The sequence below is a fragment of the Chinchilla lanigera genome, unplaced genomic scaffold (assembly GCF_000276665.1).
Source record: "Chinchilla lanigera isolate Chin_1 unplaced genomic scaffold, ChiLan1.0 scaffold00040, whole genome shotgun sequence".
NCBI lineage: Eukaryota > Metazoa > Chordata > Mammalia > Rodentia > Chinchillidae > Chinchilla > Chinchilla lanigera.
The window spans coordinates 15,121,848-15,146,564 of NW_004955441.1; the positions used below are offsets into that span (position 1 = coordinate 15,121,848).

General features: G+C 45.4%; 2 protein-coding genes and 1 long non-coding RNA gene across 10 annotated transcripts in view; 2 read left to right on the top strand and 1 right to left on the bottom strand.

Moving 5' to 3' along the window:
• The window catches only part of Ston1 (stonin 1), a 54,770-nt gene extending 50,083 nt beyond the window's left edge, over positions 1-4,687 (top strand). For all 4 annotated transcript variants that reach the window (XM_005391001.2, XM_005391000.2, XM_013517562.1 and 1 more), the window contains exon 4: positions 1,750-4,687. In XM_005391001.2, coding sequence (XP_005391058.1) covers positions 1,750-1,824 — 75 coding nt within the window. In that variant the 3' untranslated portion in view covers positions 1,825-4,687. The remainder of the gene's footprint in view (positions 1-1,749) is intronic.
• A 7,033-nt stretch (positions 4,688-11,720) lies between these two features.
• LOC102022968 lies at positions 11,721-21,039 on the bottom strand. Of its 3 annotated transcripts, none has more exons than XR_001235314.1 (6): positions 20,882-21,037; positions 18,926-19,021; positions 16,698-16,776; positions 15,273-15,347; positions 12,450-12,541; positions 11,721-12,286 (listed from the first exon to the last, which is right to left on the bottom strand). It is a non-coding gene; the product is annotated as an uncharacterized LOC102022968 (long non-coding RNA). The 3 variants fall into 3 exon arrangements; XR_001235315.1 differs by lacking the exons at positions 11,721-12,286; positions 12,450-12,541 and adding exons at positions 13,671-13,881; positions 14,285-14,405 and having other exon boundaries at positions 20,882-21,039; XR_001235313.1 differs by lacking the exons at positions 11,721-12,286; positions 12,450-12,541 and adding an exon at positions 13,671-13,881 and having other exon boundaries at positions 20,882-21,033.
• Positions 21,040-21,058: 19 nt separating this feature from the next.
• The window catches only part of Gtf2a1l (general transcription factor IIA, 1-like), a 50,184-nt gene continuing 46,525 nt past the window's right edge, over positions 21,059-24,717 (top strand). The window contains exons 1-2 of one of the 3 annotated variants that reach the window (XM_005391005.2): positions 21,059-21,169; positions 24,565-24,666. In XM_005391005.2, coding sequence (XP_005391062.1) covers positions 21,149-21,169; positions 24,565-24,666 — 123 coding nt within the window. In that variant the 5' untranslated portion in view covers positions 21,059-21,148. Of the gene's footprint in view, positions 21,170-23,421; positions 23,563-24,564; positions 24,667-24,717 lie in introns of those variants that run through there. The other 2 variants (XM_005391006.2, XM_005391004.2) reach the window with 2 other exon arrangements.

Here is a 24,717-nt window from a genome sequence, read left to right on the forward strand (position 1 = left end):
TTCTCAGCTTGCTTTTCTCCCTTGTCATCATCGCTAGTAGACATATGGAAAATTTTGCTATGTGGTTCCTGGATCTTGAGATGGTGACATACACTGCTGGTTTTGTTTAAATGTTTTTAAAATCAGAAGGTTTAATGTACAAGTCATACAGATTGAAGAGTATATAACAAACAGGTGGTGAAGTTCAAAGTTTATGTCGTGATCCTCCTGCCTCAGCCTCCTGAGTAGCCGGGATTACAGGTGTGCCCCACCCTGCCTGGCTGTATGTTTTCTTCTTGTCTTGCGCATGAACAACATTTATACTTTTTGACAGCATTTCACAATCTAGCTGTCGGAGTCTCAGCCCTGAGCAGTGCTATTGTTCTGATTTCCTATTCATTTCTCTCTTTTGAAAAGGCACCCACTGGTGGCCCTGGGACATGCAGTGTGAGTCAGGGGTGTTCGGGGCCATCTGTCTAGAAGTCTGTGTGTTAGAATCCCGTGATGTTTTCCCTACTGGTGAGAGAGGTGATGGGAGACGCCGCCCTGTGCGTCCTTCGGCACAGGACTCGCTCCCTCTGTAGCGGGCACTGCGCTGGCTGAAGGAGCTGCTTTGTGCAAGGTCACGTCCCTTGTTGGGTCAGCCCGAGTCCGGTGATGGGCCGGGGCTCTCTCGGGAGGACCTCAGTGGGGTCCCCTCTCGGGGCATCTGCAGCCACCTTTAAGATGCTGCACTGCAGCCCGCGTCTCCTTGCCCGTTCTGCTTCCCCCGGGCCTTCATCCCCCGGGTGTGGACAGGCAGTGTCCCCATGAATTATCTGCCCAGGAGTCTTCATCCCAGAGCTGCTTGCTGGGGCCCTGACCTGCAGCACTGGGACCGTGCGTGTGATGCAGGACTGACGTGTGCCTCAGGGCAGAGGGGCCTCCTTTATACCCGGTTTCTCATCATAGGCTGTGCCAGGTTTGGATGGTTTTAGTATGAGGCTCCAAATTACACAAGGAACAGCTTTAGCTTTAATAGCTTTTGCTAGTGACTGGCGCCTGGTGGCAGTTTCAGAATGCCGCCTTCCAAGTACCAGGTGTCTGCTGAGCAGTGTCGCGGCATCGGTGGCTGCAGATGCCCAGGTGGCGAGAGGAGACGAGGCCCCGGTCCTTACTGAGCTTCTAGCTCAGGAAGCAAACCAACAGCTTGTAGGTGAATAGAGCATACAGTTTCAACTACTGACAAATTCTAGAGAGGGAATAAACTAGAACAACAGGATAGAGAGCAACAGGGGGCCTCCTTGTCCAGGGTCATCCAGGAGGGTCTCGGTGAAGTGTCATCTGAACTGAGATAAAAATGATAACTGGCGGAGTAACTGGGTTGCTCGTTTGCAGACTGGTTTGTTTTAGTTAGATAATTTGGGGTGTGTTATACATCTCAGGTGGGCCCGGGGCTGGATATATGATGGGGGAGGGGTAACTAGTCACATGCCTAGCCAGAGCTGCACATCTTCTATCAAAAAATGTACAGTCCATATAGGAAATTAAAATGAATTCGTATTTTAGAAGCATTTCATAGTAAAAATGATGACAAAAACTGTTTGACTTGGCAAGTTTTAGATGTGGGTGCGGGCAGAAGGACAGGGGCACCTTGTCCCGGAGCGGGACTGCTCTGCCAGCCCCGGGGCTGGGGTGGCCGTGGATCCTGGTTGTGTGGCGAGGGCTGGCGTGGTGCTTGGTCTGCACTGCATCTGCTAATGCTGCCTGTGTTTTGCTTCTGCGTAACAGGTTGAAATAGAAAAGAAATGGATTAAAATCGACGGAGAAGACGCCGACAGAGCGGGCGGCTGCGTGGCGCAGTAGGGGCAGCAAGCGGGGATGTGGTAGCCGCGCACCGCACACGTAATGGCAGAAGGCGCAGGAAGTCCCGGCTTGGGCGATGGGCTGAAACGGCGGCGCTGACTTCCAAGTGTGGGCCGAGGACGGGTCCAAAGGCTGTGTTTAGAAAAGTTTAGACCTCGAACCAAACCGTCTATCTTTTATACTCTCCATGTTTTTGCCCTGTGGGTTGGATGTAAAATGAACCTGTAATTGGTGTGATGTGTTGCTTTCTGTTGAAGCTCACGGCACTGTTATCTGATGTGTGTGTGACCTGGTAGCCAGCATGGCTGAGGAGTTTTGGAATTTTGATTACTCCGTGGCTGATTGTGTGCATTGCCTGAGCACCACATCCCTCCATCCCCACCTCTTCTTGCTGCGCCAGAGGGCAGAGCACCGAGGGGACCTAAACTAAAGTAATAATATCCCCTCTTCCTCCTTCCTGAAACATGGTAAGGTAGAGAGTGATACTGAAACGGACCACAGACTAAAATGCGGATTTGGAAGTATCTGTGGTTTGGGATGATTCCTATTCCTGTTCCCCGGCCACATTGGTAAATAGCCTTCGGCTGTATTTGGCCCCTGTCTTTCCCCTACTGGATAATCATTTTTGAAGTGTGCGGCAAAGGAGCTATGCACATATTTTGGCATAGGTCACTAAGACACACTGCCTTTTGGCTGGTGAGAATCCTTTCAAAATGGAATAAGAGTGTTGGGCACCAGTTAAAATATTTATGTATGTTAAAGATGAATTTTTAAAGCTCATAAATATTGTTTACTAGAAGTACACACTAAGAATATATTTTGGTAAAGTATTTGTAATTATCACAAGCCTCTCTTTGAGTAGAAGTTACATCATATTATGATTGTTTTGTGCTGGTGCTGCTGTCATGCCATTTTATGCTAATCCTGCTTAATTTTGAGTATTTTTCTTTCAAAGATGCTAAAGTAGAAGACACTAGATTATTTTACCTAGATTTCTAAGAGGAAACATTTCCTCAAAGCAGGAAATGACTGTAGTAGTTTAGTTTCTAGTGAAAAACCACCAGCATTAGCAGTAATAATTCTGCTTATAATTTCCTTTTAATATTTACAGTGACAGTTCAGAATTTTAAAATGTATGAAATCTGTATTCAAGGTATTTTTCAGTTGGAAAAGCAAATTCTTCCAGGGGGTATTAACACCCCTTCAGCTTATGTTGAGTTTTAAATGTGATTGGGAGGCATTTTTCTCTATTTACTAGATTTGTTTTGAGTCAAAACTGATATAATGATCTTCCAAATAACATTTATTTGTTGGCCTACAGAGCTTGTTTCCTGTGTTTTAATACTGTATTACATTCATTTTAATCTGTTCAAGAAACAGATTAAAACAAACACTTATGGCGATCTATATCAATCGACAGATTTTACTGCTTTTTATTTTTCTTACTACGAAGGCACGTATTGCCAGTCATGGTCAAAATGAATTGATATTGCTCTTTTTAACGTCACTTGAGGCATTGTTCATAATACATGCTGAAGACTCGCTGTTGATATATAGGAAGGCAAATCGTGTGTGTGTGTGTGTGTGTGTGTGTGTGTGTGTGTGTGTGTGTCTTTTTAAAAGCCTGCCATCTTTCCTTATCATCTAGCGAGGGCGCACCGTGCTGTGGCTTCTGTCTGCTCAGGAAGATAGAGACGGGCCAGGTATGACGCTCTACTCCAGCCCCAGGAAAGTTAGCGAGATGATCTCTGCCTTTCCTTTCTCAGTGTGCTCCCCAGCATCGTACCCATGAAGAACTCACTTAATAAATATTTACACTTCCAAATAAGTTCAGCAGAGTGTCCAGTTAATCCCCCCTTGTGGTTCACGGGCTATTGTCTGCGTTACCTCACTTCTGGCCTGAGTCCCGAGCTCCCCAGCTTGCAGGGACATCTCAAAATTCAGGGCTGGAAATACAGTAACAAAGGACTGATAAAAGCCCAAATTGAGTTTCAGCCACAACCAAAGGTTGATAGCGTTAATAGCAGGGTGCTGCAGCGTAATTGTCAATTTGCACATCTATTAGGACTTTAAATATTCATTACTTAGTGTTAAATTAGCATTCTGTGTGGGGTCGAGAAGCTTTTAATACAGTTTTCCTGACCTTAGGTATGGCAGGAGGTCAAGCGTGACTGGAGCTCTCTAAGTGAAAAGTCAGGTAGGGTCCATTTAAACTTGCAAATTAAGAAGTAGAAACTCCTTTGGCAGAGTAAATAGTGATCTTCAGAAAACCCCTGCTTTTAAAGGAAGAGGGAGGGAGCAAAACCACTCTTTTTCTAGCATTTTAACATAGGCCAGTTTGTGAATTGGACCATTTGGGAGTCAGTTGTTTGATTGACGCTATGGCAGACTTCCAAGGCGGTGATGGTTTGTGACAAGTCACTCCGCGCTAATCTTCCGGTCCGGTCACCGTGCTACAGTCCTGTTAGTTGTGTGAGTGTATTCAGGGCTCCATCATTACATAATCCACTGTGTAGGTCTGAACATAGGAACATTCTTTGTTGTATGGGAATCATAATAGTTTACCCACTAAGAAAGGTATGAAAAAAGGGTATTTTCCACCAAACAAAGCCTGGAACTTTTGACTTTGTGTATTTATTAGACAGTTTGAGGATTTTAGTTCCCTTCATTCTGGAGCTGTGCTTTTTCTTATAAATTCAGTTAGAAGGCCTACCGTACTATGACTATTATAATGTTTTACTCAAAATATGATTTTATGTCCTATCAATATGAGTATAAAACAGATTGAGTCTTACTAATCATGTAACAAAGTATTGTAGATTGTATATTGATTTTTCTAAAATTAAAGACGTATTTCAAATAATTCTTGCTGTGCTATGGGCTTACATCTTTTGCAAGGCCTGGGGCTATTTTTTAAAGGTGTGAAATCAATTTCAATAGCCTTCACCAATTGACTCTCTGTCAGGCGTATGTACACAATTTCACTATTAAGGAGTCATTGAACATGGCATCCTGGCATATCCTAGAAAAATAGCATGATCCAAGTCTGGTTGATGATGTTATAAAGGACGATTCTTTAAAGAGCCTGTAATCCTGATGGAAAGGTACAAAATGACTATGTGCCTGAGACTATATTTAACTCATTAACAAAGGAGGGAGGGGCTGGGGATTTAGCTCAGCAGCACAGCGCCTGCCTGGCAAGCACAAGGTCGTGAGTTCGATTCCTGGTCCCGGAAGAAAAACAAAAACAAAAAACCAAAAAAGCAAAAAGCAAATGAGAGAACTAGTAAGATGTGCAGAACCGGCCCTAGGGAGAACTTTACAGAGCAGCGGCTTCTACAGGAAGTAAGGAATTTTGAAATGAAGGCAATACAAAGACGGGTGCAATCATTTGCAAGGTAGTAATCAATAATTCCTCCTATCCAGGGCAATTTGCATTTTTATAGACAAGAACCATAGGCACAGATATCAGTTTTCTGTAACTTACAGGTTTGTAAAATAATTTGAAGATGATGAGAGATGTCGTGCCAGCCGGACTTGAACTTTAGTCTTTCCCTGGGTTTCCTGTGACTTAGGGCACTTTTTGTCCACATGATGAAACTGTACGACCTTGACAACTTGAGTAGTGGTCCCACAGAAATAATGTGCATTTAAAAACAGAGCTTTTCAAGTCTAGAAAAGTATTTTGCACAACTGTGGAGGCTGTTTCAGACAAGATGGGAGAGGAGGGACGGGCGTGGGCGGGCGGGCTGGGTAGGTGCGGAGGTAAATCAGTGCTGATAAAACCAACCTGCACAGCCCACTTCTCCACCCTCGGTTGTATAAGAAACAAACATTTGTTGAAATTAAACTTCTGTTTAGCTATTAAAGTTAATATTCCAAAACTGTGTCAGCCCGTCATAGAGGTCTGGTGACTGAGAAGTAGTTTAGTGGCTGCTGGCTATACCCACTGTATTAGTTACTTTTCTCACTGAGACAAAATACCCCTTGCCCAAAGTTAAGGGAGGAAAGGTCTATTTAGTTCATAGTTCGTGGAGGTTTCAGTCCATACTCGGCTGGCTCCAAGGCAGGGTGGCACATGGCAGAGGAGCAACCATTCATGGTGGTGGAAGACAGCAAAAGCAACAACAGAGCGAGAGAGAGACCACCCTCTTTCTGTCCCTATATTGTCCAGTCTACTGGGGTTAGGGCAGTGCCGATCCAATCAGTGAACTGATCCAGCAATCACCTACCCTTAACCCCAGCACCCTTAGTTCCAGTGTTACACTTCGAATCAGTCACACACTCTAGATTCAGCCACTGCTGAAAAAACCCTGTGACCACGGGAGGCTTTCGGGGGACGTCTAGACACAAACCGTAACATTGCAATAGGGCTCTGGATCTTTAGAAACAACAGAAGTGATACAGGGATGATACAGGACCCCCAAATTATCCAAATAATATAACACAAGTATTATAACTCCCACCTGCTAGATGTCTGATATACTGACTTCGTGTTCCCCAAAATCAAAGAATGAATTCTGTGGAACAATGGAGGTTAAGAGTAGGAAATATTAATTGAAGGAAAGATAGCTTCTGCCTAAGAGAGACAGAAGGGGGCTGGAAAGTGGGTTTCCCATGAGCGCATTTCTCAAGGGAAGACTGATAGCGCAAAATCACAAGAACGGTGCCAAATCAGGACGGGTGTAAGGTGGGACAAAGCTGTGATCAACCAATAAGATTACAAATACAGTTGCTCAGGTAATGTTGATCCAATGGGTGAAGCAAGTCCCGAAGCAAGTGTGTGTGGAAAGAACAAGGACCTTCCCTGGAAGGGATGGGTTGAGGTTCTGGTCTCCCACCCAGCTGACTGATGGCTATTTAGAATATCCATCATTACTGTTTATCCTTAGAGAAAGTGTGTAGGTGTATCATTGCATCTGTGTCATGAGGTCTGACCTTCAAAGAATGCGCCTGTACCTACAGTTGCGATGTAACTCCACCTGCACTGCCCAACCCCTTCGTGTAGACACCGTGGTGACTTCTTTGTCACCTCTTCTAGGCCCTATCTATTCCCACAGCTACTCCACTGCAAGGGCCTGCTGTATCCTTACCAGGGTCCTAAAGCATAGGGCTGCGTGTAGTGGTGAAGTATTGGCAGGTGCCACTATTTACCATTCCTGATTTTAGTTTCATGGGACTCAACCTCATTAGCTGCAGATTTCCCTGGGTTATATGAAATGAGCCTTTTTCTTGCTTTAGGTATATTAGTTCCTACTTCAAAGTGGCATCAAAATATAAATTTGAGCATAATTAAAATTCAAAACGAGACAGAAGCTGGTCAGCAAGCAAATAGTTGAATTCCAGAAAGTACCATAGACAAGAGCTGTGTCTTTAAAATCGTGTAAGGAGGCTGGATGGGGTGGCGTACTCCTGTAATCCAAGCACTTGGGAGGTTGAGGCAGGAGGATCACTGGGAGTTTGAGGCCAGTCTGGGCTATGTAGTCAGTTCAAAGATAGTCTGAACTACATAGAGGGACCCTTTCTCAAAAAAAAAAATCGTGTAAGGAAAAGGAAACATCAGTGTAATTACCCCGTGAGGATTCCTGGGGAAGAAATGCAAATCATCCTACTCTGAGGTCTGCTACGTCCCTTTCATGTACGTATATCTGCGCCAGCACGGCCTTCCAAACCCCTGAAGGAAGGGGAGCTTATGTTAATAATACGATTTCCTGCACTGACATTTTCCTGAGAGGTCCCTTTGTCCTAACCAGAATTACTGTCAAGCCCAGGTAATGTATTTGCAGTACACTTTTGAAACAGAAGAGGGTGCTCTTAGGCAAAGCTGCTGCTACCCAGAGTCAGAAACCTCAGCATTTGAATTATAATTAATAAAAAGATCTTGAGGCCAATTTATAATGCATTTCAAAACATTGTGAGTCCAGTGGAGTATAATTACAGTTAACGCTGTAGACAAACACTTTCAAGTATTCTTAATGCCTTGTCTACAAATGCTGTGGAATACAATTTCACACATCCCAAAGATTTAAATACCATGCTATCTCTATAAACATTTCTAATTATTAGAGAAAGAAAAGTAGTGTCTGCATTCTCTACAACTTTCAAATGAGAGTTAATAAAGTCTACATGGTCATACTTTAAAAATTTATAAAATATTGCAATCAATTCATCTTGTTTGGGCAGGTATGGAGGCCAGTGTGGTCTGTAAAAGTTAGCGCCAGCCCAGGGTTGCACGTGTAGATTTATCGGTAAGAACAAGCAAAGAGAGGTGTGCTGGGGATGTTCTGTGCTGCCTTAGCTCAGTGACCAGCCTGTGCTCTTGCAGTCTGGAGAGCAGTGATCAGCTCCGTCTTCCGGTCTAAAATCTTTTCAGGTGGTCGTTGTCCTTTCACAGAGCCTGTCAGAACATTCTGTTTCTGAAAGTCTTATGAATTAGTCTGTCAGAAGTTCCTCAAGGTGTCTGTCACCTTCTATGGGGTTAATATTATTACTAGTTACTGCAGACTGATTGGACCAGCAATCTCCCAAATGAGTGGACGGCAAAGGCTTAAATAAAAGAGTCAAGTGGTTTGATTTGAGAGCTCTGAGAGCTTCCAGCCCTCTAAGAGAATTTGAGATTCTCAGGGCTGAGACCCCCTAACTTTTCTGGGTGGCCTGTATTTATTTGGTTGTCAAAGTAAGGGTGGGGAATACTGAAGAAAGACGGGAATCTGTCTTGAATGGCAGGGCCTGGGAGGACCTCTCTAGGTAACACATTATGTTACTTTAGGAGAACTGTGTTTTCTCCAGGAAGGCCTTCACGCAGGAGTGAGATGCCTGCAGCTAGTCTTTATCTAGTTAACTGAGGTTGGAGCCGGGTGTCCTGAGCGGTGGTCTTGTCTTGTCCTTTGAGGTGCCAAGGCTTCACCTGCCATTACAGGCCGCCCACCTCCAGACAGGGGCCGAGGCCTGGCACAGACGCACAAGTAAACATGAAAAGCCAGTTGGTTAACATAAACCCTGCCCAGAGCCACTTCGTAGTGGTGCCCATCAGCCTGGCACACCCCGAAGTCCAGACGTAAGGCGCCGGCTGACACAGCTGGCCTCTTTCCCAAACCTCAGAGCGCGAGGTCAGTGGGATCAGTCAGCTTGCTGAGCATTCTGGCGCATACTCTGTTTTCCGAGGCGATGCAATTTCCGGGGCACCGGGATGAGCAATCACAGGAACAGCTCCTTTCTGCTCTCCCAGAGGGCAGATTACAGAGGAGGAAGTTGCACAATAGACTGATGGAAATTTGTGGTCATTGCTAGGCAGAAAAGCCAAGCACGGTGAGGTCACCGAGAGTGGCAGAAGAATGCTGGGACGATGAGCGTCCCAGAGGAGACCGTGAGGAAGGAGAGAGCCCCCCGGATCCCGCAGGGGAGCGTGAGCCCGCAGCGGGCGCTGCAGGCCGACACCGACGGTCCCGGGGCAGGGGGAGCACAGGTGGCGCCCACAGTGTGTAGGGCTTTGCAGGCCATCGTTAGGGCCACAGAAGGTCGCAGCGGTGCATGACTCTAATCCGAGCACGCAGGAGGCTGAGGCAGGACCCAGCCTGGGCTACATAGCTACATAGTAGACATAGCAAGATCCTGTCTGAAAACAAAATAAAACCCAGAAATGTATTCTCCCAGTTCCTGGGAGAGAATAGAAAGACTAGATGTGGTCTGAGAGCAGAGCCCCTGGGGTTCCGGAGAACGAGGACCGTGTAGGGAAAGACACCGAGGAAGAGGAGCTGCAGAAGAAGACGCCCAGCGAGGAAGGATAAACCTGGCCGTCTGAGACGCCGCGGAGGGCGAGGTGAGGACCCGGCCCTGACCCCTGGATCTAGCAGCGTGGATTTCGGTGCCCACAGCAGAGACTGTCTTTGGAACACAGGTCAGGGAAGCCGAGTCCAGCAGAGGGAGAGCCAGGGGCCTCTACTCTGGGGAGGTAAACTCTCTTGGGTTCTTAGGCCCTATAGTTGGGCTACCCATCAAATTGACTTCAAACAGATTATCAGAAGAAAAGAGTCCAGTTTACTGTAATATTTTTACAGGTACAGAAGAGTCTTCAGAAGGGAAATAAAGACCCTAAGAAACCACTAGGCCTCAAAACGTAACACCTTCGCCACAAAGAACAGTAAGTTGTGGTGCCACGACAAGGCGGGGCTTGGGCTAGGGACGAGGACGTTAGGCTGCAGGCGGGTGGCTAGGGACTGTGTGCGGGACCAAGGGAAAGGAAAGTGACTTGGTAGACTCGTCTGTGCGGGCTTGCCCTGGGCTCACCCTGATGAGGGTGGTCTCCTCCTCCTCGCATGGGAGGGCACCTTGCTTGTGGGAAATTTTATGACCTGGTTTTGGGTAGCTTGAAGGCCAGAACCCTTCCTGCACCTGCTGCTTCTCCAGTGTCTTCAGCTGAGATTATCACTATGCAAGAGCAGCATATTCTGGGGTGGCTCGTTTGAACCCCCTAAATTCTGTGAGGTGCTCTGTTGTAAATATGAATGTTGGACAATAGCTGCTAAGGGTGGGAGAGTTTTCTAACACCTTCTTGGTCCTTGTCTTTATTAGTGTCGCTTTCATTTTTATTGTTGCTTTATCACACTGACACTGACTCTTGTTCTCTTGCTTATGTCGATACTGATAGAAAATGACTCCTGGCACCTTTCAGCTCCGTCATCTGAATCACGTGCTGTGTGGAGCACACCTTGCCCTCCATGGCCCGCTGGTATTTCTTCCAAATTTTCCCTAATCCCATGAGAGATGTGCAGGCATTGCATATTAAAATAAATGGAGCTGTAGTGGATTGGCAACTGGTGGTCAGCTTATAACCCCCCAGCTGAACTGAGGAAGAGTGTGCTGGGTGTGGGGGCCCACCTGAGGCTTGTGGCCAGCCGCATAAGAGGCAGAACTGGAGAAGAGGAAGTGAGGCTGTTGGGAGCTGAGAGAGGCTGTGGGGAGCTGGTAGAAGCTGTAAGGAGTTGTTGGTTCTACTGGGGAGCTTGTCATGCTGGCTTTCCTCATGAACTTGGCTGTTTTCATCCTGCAAGGAGCTTGGGGCCTTGTTAGCACTGAGAATAGCTTCGGTTCACTTTGGGGGAGCTCTGGTCCTCACTCTGAGCATCTCTTCCTGGCTCCGGAGGGGAAGAAGGTGCACAGCTCAGGCTCCTGAAGAAGCTTGCTGCACTGGCTTTCCTGATGGGAACTCAGCTGTCTTCACCACTGGAGGAGCTCGGGACCTCACTGTTGCTGAGGATGGCTGTGGTACCTTCTGGGGGAGCTCTGGTTCTCACTTTGAGCATTGCTTCCTGGCTCCAGTGCAGATCCCTCAGCCTGCTAGCACAGATCCTTCATCCCGCTGGCACAGACTTCCTAGATTCCACAATCTAGGGCCTTCGCAGCAGATCTGGGAAACACGCCTGCATGAGATATTGTTATGGTTCTGGGCCTCCAGTTGGATTTGTGGGAGGCACTGTCATGAACTCAAGGTTTTCAGCTGGACTCATGCAGGACATTGCTGTGGGATCCAGGCCCTCTTCTGGATTCCTGGTCTACAGTATGTGGGCAGATTCCTGCACTCATTTGTGTATCATTCTTTGGGTGACTATTATAAATAATCTTATAAAATATGTGTCCTGTATTATATTGTTCCCTTGCAGTATCCCCCAAACCATAACAGTAGCCATTCCTTCCATCACTTCCTATTTCATTTTTAAAATTTTTCATGATCGAAATCCACTGGGTCAACACTATGGCATGTTGGTATAGTAATTGTACTTCAAATTTTGTTTTTAAATTAAAATTTGTTTTTGAGACAGACTCTTGCTTTGTAATTCAGGCAATCCTCTCACCTCAGCCTCCCAAGTGCTGGGATTACAGGGGTGTGCCACCACACTTGGCTAATAAAAATGACCTCTGAAGCAATTGCTGGTTTCATAATCTTGTTAATACTTACAGATTCCTACAGGATAAAAAGAAGCACAGCTACTAATTCATACTTTTTATGTCTGCCTAACTGAACTTTGGTTTTTATGACAGTTTGATGAGATATTCTGTGTAAGTAATTGTCCAGTAACTACTAAATGAATTTTTATAATAAATATATAATACAGTGAAATTAAAATGTCTGCAAAAGATAACAATTTAAGCAACTGCTAAACTATAGTACTCTTGTAATATTTTCTTGAGTTTTTTCAGTTGTAGATTCATTTTCATGGTTAAAATAAGGAGATCGTGAAAGTAGAATTTCACGAATCATATGGTTGATTGATATACAAAGACAGTTTTCCCTTTTTGGGTTTTTGAATCTTGCAGGAGATACTAGTGAGTCCCAAGATGATTAAAATCTAAGTGCTCAAGTTAGGGTGGAAGCAGTCCTCGTGGGAAGCAAAACCTCACTGCAGTGGAAGGTGCCCCTTTGAAGAGAGCTCCTCAAGCGAGATGGTGTCCAACACGGGGAGATCTGCGAAGACAGGAAGGTTGCTCTGCATCTGAAGGCAGTTGGTGTTGACCTGTGCGGCCCCGGAGATTAGCTCCGGAGATCAGCACGAAGGCTGAGAGGGTGTAGCTCTGTGGGAATCTGAGCTCTCTCTATGTTGGAGAAGTGGCTGACAGCGCCGGCTTACCATTGCCTAAACTATCAAATCGCCTGCGAGACGCTTCCCTGTGTCTTTTGTAGTCCAGATGGATGGTGAGGTCAGTAGCTCACAGATGGGGCCTGATACAGGGTGACATAATGTGTGAAATCAGGGAGGGTAAAATGCATGACATTCACTTAACAAACTATATAAGCATTTGGAATCATTTCAAAGCTGTATAACAGAGACAATGCACAATTAAAATAGGATAAGCTTCAATTTAAAAATGTCATTATTTTAATACAGTAAATATTTAATGTATAAAGTGCCCAAACAAAATTCACCAAACAAAAATATCTTTCAATTCATACTCCATTTTAGTCCTTTATAAAAGTACATTTTATTGGTACCTGTCTGCCATGCAGTTATCATGAAGAGTTGTTGTCTTAATTCTTTTCCTTCCTCTTCCGGTCCCATCGTTCTGCATTCCTAGGCCCCCTCCTATTTGCAAAAGGTCTCACCTCTCTGATTTCTGCTGTCTAGATTTGTTTTACTCTTTAAACTATTTATACTTTGGATTTCTTGTATAAGACAAAGCATGTGCTATTTAACCTTTGGTTGCTGATTTCTTTCCCTTAGAATTATGGTCTCAAGGTGCACTCACTTTCCTCTAAATGATGCAAGTTTATCATTTTTATGACATTTTCTTTATTCATCTGTTGATGGACAGTCGGGTAGTTTTCAAGATTTAACTACCATGAGCCATTTTCCTCTTTTAAGTTTAAAAGGGTATTCGAGGCCAGCCTGGGCTACATAGTGAGTTCAAGTAAAATCTAAACTACAGAATGAGATTCTGTCTCAAAAAACCAAAAAGAAAATTTGAAAGCATAAATAAAACTCCATGTGGTCACATAGAATAACAGAATTGAAGTAAGCTAAGTTCAGTTTCCTCATCTTTACACTCACTGTTTACTATAAACCTATGGTTGAAGTTTAAGAATACGTATCACCAACAAAGATGGAGACACACACTGTCCGTGAAATAAGTTTGAACAATTCTGGACCAGTGTGAATTCCCAAAATGAGTGTGTGCATTTGGGCCACACCTGTCAGGGTTCAGCGGAGTCAGTGGGAGTCCCCCAAATTAACTTCCATGAAAATAGGTTTATTAAATAGTAAGAAATTAAAATATGCTGATTCGAGTCTTTCTTTGCTCTGTTAAAACTCAACAGAAATCATACCAGTTACTTAGAATGTATGGCAAAGACATTGAAGGGGGGTAGTGAACATTTTATTGTGGAAATTCGTAGAATGGTCAGCGTATAGTGATGATCAAAAGCAGATTGGTGTAGTTGTTTCATAACTGTGTCTAAATTCTCCACAGTGCATCCCACGGCTGCCTGTTCCCAGGGCTGGCTGCTCACACTCCCATTTTGGTACACCCCTAGATAGTGGGTACTTGCACATGTTAGCAGAGAGCCTGTGGTGGAAGGAAAATGAACGATGCATAAGAGAGAGAATATTCCCAGGGCTGTATCTCTGAGCAGAGAAGAGGAGGCAGGGCCCTAGGCACTAGCAGAGGGACTGAGGTAGGTACGGGCAGAGACAGTTCACCACTGCCATGGGGGAAGACAGGGTAGTGGGTACAGGTGAAGTCAGGCATGTATATCCAAGAAGTTATTTCTTAGTTCTCTTGCCAGAAGTGGAACTAGATTCAGAGACCCTTCGGCATCTCACAGGCAGAGGGCCCTATCTCTTCAAGGACCCTTCATGACTGCCTTTAAGGACCCTTTATCTTCTTGAAAAGGATCGTGTCTTCCAATATGTGCTCCACTGCGCTGACCCACCCGAGGACGTTCTTGTGACACTGCAGCTGAGCTCACCCATCTCCGTCTTCAGGGAGTAGATGGCTGAGGCAGCCTGCCTTGGAAGCTCCTCAGAACGCTCCAGGACTCGCCCCTCTTCTGCTGTGCTCCCCGGAGACGCCGGCTGCCGTGGCTGCGGCTGTGGGGGGCGGCGCCCAGGGGCACGGAGGGAGTTTTATTTTGGTATTTTCACACTGCTCTGAGAGAATTCTCCCCAAAGGTCCTCAAGTGCCGTGAAAAGGACAAGGAAAGAGCGTCTCTGAGCAGTGACATTGTTAAATGCCAAAAGCCTGTCTCTCCAGTGGATAATTCTGAGATATTCTGAAACACTTCTCAAAGGCTCAGCCAAGTACTTATTGCGGAAAAGGACAAATTCTATATTAAAGTTGCTCTGGGATCAGAGATGGCCTTGGGTAAAATGAACTAAATGGTGTTTGTGGCTCGGTTTCTTTATTGCCTTTCCCTGCATCAGGGTGCCCAGCCCTGCCCCCTCCCCAGGGCCTTGGGGTCTCCCTTCCTTTTTTGCTTCACGTGATCCAGCGAAGCTGCTTAGATCTTGGTGTTCTTCCCCTCAGACGTTCCTCTTCAGAGGGAGCCACCGACCCTCCTTCTGCACCCGCAGCCCTGTCACTGCCTGCGAGCGTCCAGTGCGGCTCCTCCATCTCCTTGTGGCAGGAATGGGCACCCATTGGTGGCCTGAGCTGTTGGCACGACTTGCCTTGCTCGCTGCGGGCCTGTGGCCAAACCTCCCTGTTTTCACTCCTCCACCCGCCCTGCTCTCGAGCCTGTGGCCGTGGTTACCGTCCTGTCCCCTCCCGGGACACTTTGCCTGGCCCTCTTCATCTTCCCTGTGTGCCACAAATCTCAGTCTGGCGTTCCTGCTCTTGGAAGCCCTGCCTGGCCCTCCTGTTCAGGTCAGGCGCTCCTCCTCATAAACAATTTTTAGTTTGAATCCTATTATATTATAATTATTTTCGTATTTTTCTTCACGTAGAAAGAAACTTACATTCCGGGATGGCCAGATGTGGTGGGAGAAGTGACGCCAGTGGGTGGGTCTGATCCTTTGCCCAGAGTTTTTGATCTACGTGCCAAATAAAAATTGCATGAGCGAATATAGGATGAATTTAAGTCAAAGCACTAAATTTCTCAAGGACAGTTACATTTTAGTCTTTATTTTTTCTCCCCACACATAGGCTAGAACTTTCATTTTATAAGTTTCACAGTAAGTTCAAATAATAGCACTAATGAATGCTTTCCTTCCTTGGGGGACTATGTAGAGACCCCGCGGCCACAAAAGGATGAGTAATACCCAGCCTCAGTCTGCAAGGAATTTAAACCCTGTCACACTTATGGTTATGAATATACACTTCTTAATATGCACACATATCTTTAAGGGGTTGAAAAGATTAAATTATTTGTTTTAAAAATTGATTTACTCCTGTTTTTGAAGGCCACTGAAAGTGGACAGGACACACGCTTAGCTTTTTGGAACCTACTGTATGCCGAGGACCGTGTTTTCTCTTTTGATACCCAACTTCTGATCAAGTCAATGTTATTTCTCATCCGTCTCTTCATAAAGGCATCTTGGAACTATTGTATAGCTGCAGGATTTTACCTGTACTTTAAAGAGTACTGGGTCTTTAATTTCCTTCCCTTGACTACTACATACGGACAAAATGTAACCTCAGATGAGAAACCTTCAGGTAAGGGATTATTCACTAGACTGTCCCAGTGAACACTCATAGGCGAACAAATACTTGTTAGGAACCTTTTACGTGGCCTGGACAATGCCCAGTGCTATAACCTAGGAACAAATGGAACCGTTCAAAGCAGCGTACTTAAGCTTACGGGACCGTGACATCGCCCATCTTCAAAGCCAAAAAGCCCCGCACAAGACAAGCAGAAGGCACAAAGGTAGAAGCGGGAACAGTTTCTCCGTGGTGCTTGGGTGGAGTACAGTGGCTACTGTTGAACAGGTTCATGTTAATGTCTCTCTGGATCCTTCAGCTTGAGAGTTCTGGCAGTTGGTCATTGGTGGTTCCTGAGTTGCCACCTTCTCCAACAACCAGTTTGGGACGTACGGGGCAGGAATAAAACCAAACAAACAGGGAACAAACATAGTGCTTCCTCACTCGTGGGGTTCTAACGGGTGTGTCTGCTTCTTCCCACTTCTGAGTCTTCTGATGCTGGTTGATACATTACATGAAGAATTTTTTTTTTTTTTTTTTTTGGTCTTTTTGAGACAGGGTCTCGCTATGCAGTTCAGACTGGCCTTGAGCTCATTTTGTAGCCCAGGCTGGTCTCAAACTCACAATAATCCTCCTGCCTCAGCCTCCCGAGTACTGGGATTACAGGTGTGAGTCACCACATCCATTTACATTCAGAATTTGTATCTGTTCTTAGTGGAAGGAATAGAAACAAGTATATCTACCTCATGCTGTCTCTGCCTCCCCTGATATTTGAAGCACGTAGGACAGCAATGTAGGTGATCCAAGATACCTTTACAGCTCCTAAAATGAGAACAGTTAGGAAAGAAGAAAACCACAATTACTATGAGATCAAAGCTGGTTGCTTCTCTTGAGGTCATACCCTAACATCACATTGGATCTTTGCCCCTGTCTTCTCTAAGAGGAAATTTAGGCCGGATGAATTAACTGGAGACGAGGAACGTTATCCTTGTTACTATTTCATGCTTATGTATAGTTATACACATAATGATTAAAGAATGAAATGGAGTCCTTTGTAAGCTAGGAAAATACTGACTCCTTGTCAAGACCATGATGAGAGTGTTGAGGAAGCAGTGATGGGAACTTGTATTTAAAGTCCTCTTGCATCCTTGTGATGAGTTAGTACTGTCAGTAATTTGCATGTGCACACGATGTACACATCTTTTGAATATTAACACATTTTGAAGTGGGCAGTTAACGTTCTCATTAATGGTACATTAATGAGATAAGGCCGCCAGTTGGCACTGGATTGTGTCATATGGTCACTTGGACTGGAACCCTGTAGGGCTGTGGGGCTGTGGGGGCGATATCTGTGGATAGAGGAACAATATCTGTGTTCAAATAACATAGGTTGATTTTGAAGTTGTATTAGAAAATGGAAAATGTTACCAAAGTGCAGAGTATAAATAAATCAGAACTGCCAACATTGTAAGCATTTGAAGTTTACCAGGTGAGACACATATTATCTGGATTTTCATTTCCTCGCAGATATGAAAGATGAAACAGAGCTAGAGAGACACAACACTGTCGGGTTTAGTGCACTGATTGCAAAATGCTTGGAAGGTAATGATGAATATTTGCTGCCTCAAGTCATACGCTGAAAGGTGAGCTATATTTTTTAATTACAGATAAATATGTTATTTAGGGTCCATACAGTTATTGAAATATCCTGTACTTAACTATAAAGTTTAATGTATAAAAGACGATGGGCTGTCTGTGAAATAGATTTCAAAATTTTTATTCAAGGAAAGGACTTCCTAAATATCGACTTTTCACACAATAAGTAAAATAAAATTGTTTCTATAGTACCACTGAAACCTCCAGGCAAAAATAATGAGAACACACAGAAGACAAAGAAATCCATGTGATTATTAAGATTTGCTTAAATGTTGTAAAAATTGTCGTTGGTCACTAATATATATATATATAGTGGTCTCTAAGCCCAGGAGGAGATGTGAAACTCTGATGCACTAATCTGGGTGCTTGGGGGAAAAACTTTATGCTTTGGCACAGGTATAATTTCTAAGAATGAAATACTTAAAGCTCAGCATTCCTTTTTTATTCTCTATCCACTCACATAAAAAATAGTCACTGTAGAACTGCCTCACTGCGGCTTTGGGACCTTGAAATTTCAATTTTAGCATCAGAAGTTCTCTGTGTCTGCAACACCATTCCCTGCCTGAGTTTGGGAAACTGACAAAAGAAATGTGACCATTCCATGACCATAAACATCTGCTTGTTTCATGATAATCTTGGGTCAGAGCTACCAAACATCAGTCTATAAAGATTCCTTTATACACTGTGAAGATTCTCATGTGACTGATGAGGGTGCTCAAGAAGCCTTAAGTGCGAAGATTACAATGTGGGAAAACCAAGCCTCCTCCAGTCTTGGTCTAAGCAGAGAACAGGCCCTGTATTACTTATCTTGTGCAGTGTAACAAATTACTGCAATGTTTGACTGCTTAAAACGATGTATTCTGTCAGTTTCAGAGGGCCAGGAGTCGGGGGGGTACTTTGCAGGTGGCCGTGTTCCATCTCTCTCACAGGATGCAGCCAAGCTGAAGGTCAGGGCCACAATCGTCCCACTGCCCAGCCAGGGGAGGGCCGGGATGCAGGCTCTGTGCTGTGACGTGGGCGGGCACCCGGCACATGCCGGCTGTGGGCTGGAGCTGTGCGGTTCCTTGCCATGCAGGCCTCTCCTGCGTGTGTCTGTGTGCTACCTGCGTGTCCCAGCAACATGACAGCTGGCGTTTCGCTGCAACCTGTCCTGCCCACAGCCATCTTGGTTTGTAACCGCCATTTTGTCCACCAGGTGACCCCCATGTGCGTTCCAAATCTTATAGGCATGCCCAGACTGTTTTCTAAGAACTGAGTTTTGACATGTTAATAGTTTTTGAGAAAGCCAGGCGTATTCCATTTGACTGCGGCTCACCTTTGTCTAGTTTAGCACATAAAGCTCTTTGTCCTATTTTGGAGTGCAGGGATCGTACTGTCCTGCTGCTGTTTATGGACTTGCTGCTGCTTCTATCTGTAGAAATAGATAAATTTCACTCTGTGCCATCCTGGATCTGTCCACTTCCTCCTTCAGTCTCAGGACACCTCCTGCGTTTGGTGACTGGTTCTACTATCCTAGATTTTTCTGAAAGAGCTGCAAAGTGAGTGGTCAGAAAGAGTCATCCCAGAGTCTTCTAATAATTTTTGAAGTGACGTACCATTACTTCTGCTTTCTTCTGTTTGCCCAGACAAACCATGGTACAACATGAGAGGGGTCAACAGCAAACTTCATGGTACGACACGGGAGGGGACAATATCAGGCTTCGAACACCAGGAGGCAAGGCTCAACCTGTGGCCATGTTGGAAGCTGACTACCAAAGGTTCAGAGCCAACTCACAAGTTGGATTCATACAGTGGTGGCAAACGTATGGCACATGTGCTGCCTGTATCAAGCACTCTACAAGGTTTGCCCCTCACTGATTAAGGCTTGTATGAAAGCATGCCTTATGGCTGGTGCCTATTATTGGGATGAAATTATAACCAAGGCTACCAGTGACCATTCGGACAGACCACAAGGGATAAACAGAAAGGGCTGATATTCCTCTGCTAACATTAATTAACTTTCTATTACTTTGAATTAGACTGTTCGTCACATTTTTTATGGCTACTAGGGTCCAAATTTAATCTCAAAAATCAGCATGATCTATAGTGTAGCCTTGAGAAAGTTGTAATATATATAGTAAAATACAACAAAAGTCTGCTGTCATAAAAAGGTGACTACCATCCTATGCATTTAGGTATAAAATTTTAAAACCTTGTTCTGAAAAAAGATGGAAAATGAGGCATCTCATCTTTCTTATTTCTCAGCTTGAATAATTTAATTGGATTTTATAATATTGGAAAGAATCAATGTCTGCCTTTTGTCTTTCTATTTTGGGTGAAAGATACGTCACTTTGAATACTCTTGGTGGTAAACTGCCAGATAGACATAACTGTTAAAAAATTACCATGCAAACTACCTGGCTTTGTGTAAAAGAAACTTACGATAGTTTTCAATTTAGGAAAGCCTTTTAAAGGGCCCCATATGATTCAGCTGCTGAAAACTCAGGAACCAAAAAGGTACTTGTTCCAGACAAAAAAATACAGTGGTAGAGCCTACCTAACTCTACTGCACTTATATACATAAATAAATAGCCAGTTTCAAACCTAATAGAATTTTAATCATCAAGTAACCATCTGGTTAGGTCAAGACCTATCTTCAGGCTAGACAGGCTGTTTAAAGCCAGAACGGTTGCAATAGACAACCTCTTCCTTTTTCTAACCCTCCAGATGATCGCTATCCTCGCCCTAGCTAGGTAGGGGATGCAAACTTTAGGAAAATGAAAAAGAAATCACCGGTCAACAAACGGTGCCCTTTGCCTGCAGAGGAAAAGGACATCAGGGGTGAGCTGACTTTACATGAACGGTGGCCCCCCACCTCGGTTATGTTTTGGAATCAGGTTTCTGGGATGGAGCTCAGGCACCAGTTTTTGCAAGCTTCCCAGGTGATTTTCATGTGCACCCAAAGCTGCGAGTCTGTCTTAGGGCTGTGGGCTCCACTTTGGCACCACCAGAATCAGCTGGAGGCCACGTTGAAGTGGACAACCCTGGGCTCTTTGTTCTGAGTTTCTGATTCACTGGGGGTGGTGGGGTGGGTGGTGGTGGTGGGTGTGTGTGTGTACGCCCGCGTTATGGGGAACTTCAAGTACTTGCATTTTTAAAAGGTTCTCAGGTGATGCTGCTGCTTCCCAGGTGTAAGAACCAGTCTTAGATTGGTTCTTGTATCTGAGTTCAGCTGCGAGAGGGGTTTAGGGGTTGGAATAATAATTGGTAAACTCAGAATCGCTAATCTTACCCACTCTTGCCCAAGTCCTTTGAAGCTGAAGGTGAAAGGACACTCCCGTGGCACCGCGCTTCCTTACGTGGTCGGTCTTTGTTTCGCAGGTTGAGGAAACAAAGGCCCCGCCCCGGAAGTCAGGCTCCTCCGCTCCTTAACTGGCCCCGCCCCACCCCGCCCCGCCCAGCGTTGCCAGGCAACGCGCCGTTGAAAAGGTTCCCGCTTGGTCCGCGAGGCCGCCGCGTGCTGCGCAGGCGCGAGGAGTCAGGCGCTGGAGCGGGCGTCATGGCCGGCATCAACCCGGTGGTAAGGCGCGTCCTCGGGCCTGTGAAGAGGGAAGCTGCGCGGGACTCTGGGCGCGGCACTGAACCCCACACACCCTTTAATCCTCAGTAGCCCATCACAGGCTTTCATGACCCTCCTCGGCCTTGTCCGAGGCTGGGAGGGGCGCCTGTAGTTGAGGCGGAAGTGGGGCTCCCCCAGGGCAGGCGTCCCTCCCACAAGCGTCCCCCCAGGACAGGTGTCCCCCCCCAGGGCAGGCGTCTTACCCCCAGGACAGTTGTTGCCCCCATAACACGCACCCCCCCACAGGCATCCCTCCAGGACAGGCATCCCCCCCAGGAGGGCATCCCCCCCAGGACAGCCGTCCCTCCCACAAGCATCCCCCCCAGGACAGGCTCCCCCCGGGACAGGCATGCCCCCCACAGGCTTCCCCCCCAGAACAGGCGTCCACCCCCAGACGTCCTCCTCCCCCAGGGCAGGCCTCTTACCCCCAGGACAGGTGTTCCCCCAGAACATGCCCCCCCATGCATCCCCCCCAGGAATCCCCCCCAGGACAGGCATCCCCCCCAGGAGGGCGTCCCCCCCAGACAGGTGCCCCCCCCAGGCGACCTCCCCGCCGGAGCTGAGGGTGCCGGCACTTGGGGGTTTGGGGCACACGTGTGTAATCCCAGCTTCTCTAGAGACCCGAGCGGGGACCGCGAGTGCGAGCCCATCCTGGCAGTTTATTGAAACCGGCTCCAAACGTCGGGAAGGGCTGGAGCGGTGGCTCCGTGGTGGGGCGCCGCCTTGGCCTCCACCCAGCTCCGCGTCGGCCGCAGTCCCGGGGAAAGCGCAGAGGTGAATTTGCCCTCCGCCCAGCTGATTCCATGCACCTTAGAAAGTTCCCAAGTTCGCCTGTGTTCTAATTCTTAATTTCAGTATGGGCAGTGCTGCAGAATTAAAGTAGATAAATGGACCTTCGAGTTAGGGCCGGCCTGACGTATGAACCGCTTGCGTTATGACCGGGATTTTAGTTTTAACTTGGGGCCAAAGGCTTGAGTTATGACCCCAACGCTGGTGTTTATTTTTCTGGGTGGTCTCAGATACAGATCTAACCCTTAACGAGTTGTGGAAGGAACATTACAACGTCCTCTCCAGGGCCAGGGTGTCCCTAAGGCCGCTGAGACCTGCCTCTACACGGGAGGGAGACTTTGAGGGCGCTGTGGAGGGCCCCGAGCCTTCAGTTGATAACTTGAGTTACAACCAGCCCTCAGGAAGGAATTGAGTTCGCAAGTCAGGGGTCCACTCTTTATTAACCTGAAACAACAGGTAATGTGGTTTGGCTTGCTACTCTGCCGATTTTTAGTCTGTGCCTACTCTTTCTTTTCCTGACCTTTAGCATCTCAAGAGTTCCTAAAGCTCACAAAATTTACAGCCTGAATGACATTTGTGAGACTCTCCCTCCATCTTAACAAACCTGAATTAAAAGAAGAAAAGGCTTCATCTCTGTTATCAACAGGCTTTATATTTCCTGAAAGACAACGTACTTGTCCAGATAAATTTTTAAAATTTCGTATATACATATGTAGCATAAAAAATTCCATTTTTTGAGACATGCTATTTTAATGTGTATCAATTTTATGAGTATGTTTTAAGAAATATACTTAAATATAGGCGTGAGAAATGCATCAGTAAACCTGATTGTGAAATGTAAGCACAGTGTATGTCTTCCCTTAGAGAAGGAACTAAAATGGGTTTCTGGACTGGATACAGATTCCATAAAGACAACAGAGTAAGCACTGTAAAGTCTCACTGCAGTCCTACAAGAGAAACTGTGTGGAATCCCTAGTTCGCTTTGAAAAATTGTGCTCTAATGGGTTCTTTTTGACTGCTGCTGTTATATTCTGAGGGCAGAGCTTAAAGATGGTTTTAGCCGTGGGGATTTTTTTCCTCTAACTCTGAGTGTGATCACACTAGCTTGGATTAACACGGAAACATCAATTTAGAAAGCCTTTATCACGGTAACCTGTTTGAGAAGAGGCAACTAATCTAGGGTCACTTAGTCTTAATGGATATGCTTGTGACTAACATATTATTCAGATGTTACTGATTGGCCTAGTCATAGGCTTATCCTGGGTCTGTAGAAGGACTAGTGTAAAACTTAGCTTCTCTTGGAGCGAACTGGAGTATTTCAGATATTTTATGAATAACATGAAGAGGGAATCCTTTTTTTCTTTTTTTTTTTTTTGCGGTACCGGGGATCGAACTCACGACCTTGTGCTTGCCAAGCAGGCGTTTATGCCACTGAGCTATATCCCCAGCCCTGAGGGAATCCTGTAGAACGCTGGAATTTTCATTTTGTTCTGATGAAACAATTTGAACTAAGCAACTCAACTAAATTCCTGTTTGCCATTTTTCATCGGTGGAACCTGTACCAGGTAGTATTGTCAGCACACTTAGTGTGGCCCTTTGGGTTTGGGGACCTGGAGGGAGTACATTTTACATTGATTTGAAGGGTGAAGTTTATTTCACATACTCATTGTTTTATTCATATAACCAATGTGTAATCTGGGTAGAAATATATTAATTTTGTTCCGTAACGTGATTTTACTAGGATACTTTAGGGTGATGTTGTGTCTGTACAATATGGGCATTGCAGAAGGGTTAGCTTTGTTTATGTCTCCTTAAGTTTCTGTTATAGGAAATCCATTTTAATGCAGTTGTTCTTCTATCTGATAGTGGTTCCGTGTGTGTGTGTGTGTGTGTGTGTGTGTGTGTGTGTGTGTATGAGAGAGAAAGAGAGAAAGAGAGAGAGAGAGAGACTGAGAGTATATGTCTTTTGGAAGTGGGATGGACTTTGATTACCCCCCACTTTTAAGCCTTGAAGTTTATTAACATTCGTGGAAGTAACATAGTGAACCCTGAAAAAGCTATATTGGCTTCTTTGAGAAAAACTGAAAACAAAGTTTTACTTCCAGCTGCCTTAAATTAATTTCCCCTTTTGAAAGGAACAGGGAGGTTATATACTGATTAAAAAGTGCAGTAGAATAATCCTGTTTTTTTTTTTCCTGGTACCGGGAGTCGAACTCATGACCTTGCACTTGCCAGGCAGGCGCTGTGCCACTGAGCTAAATCTCCAGTCCCACCCTGTCTGTTTTTATAATGATATCCAAATGAGATTATCTTGTAGTTTATGGTAGTCCTGTCCCGCAGCCATGTAGGGAGAGGACTACAAGGCGTCCCCGGCTGCTGAGGTTAGGGGCCTGGAGCCAACACGATTTATGGCAAGCCAACACTAACTGGGAGTAGGATGTACTTAGAAAAAAAACTTTTTTTTTTTTTTTAAACTATGAGATTAGGAATTAATGCACTGTGTGTCTTTGAAGGCTGAATGCATTCAAAGTTAAGAACTTAAAACTTTAACAATTGTTTTCATGTAGTCTAAACTCTACAGATCTATAATCGAAGATGTAATTGAAGGAGTGCGGCATCTGTTTGCTGAAGAAGGTGTAGAGGAGCATGTTTTGAAGGACTTGAAACAGGTTTGTAGACAATACGAATTTCTCTCCTGTATTCCGATAAAAAGCCCACAT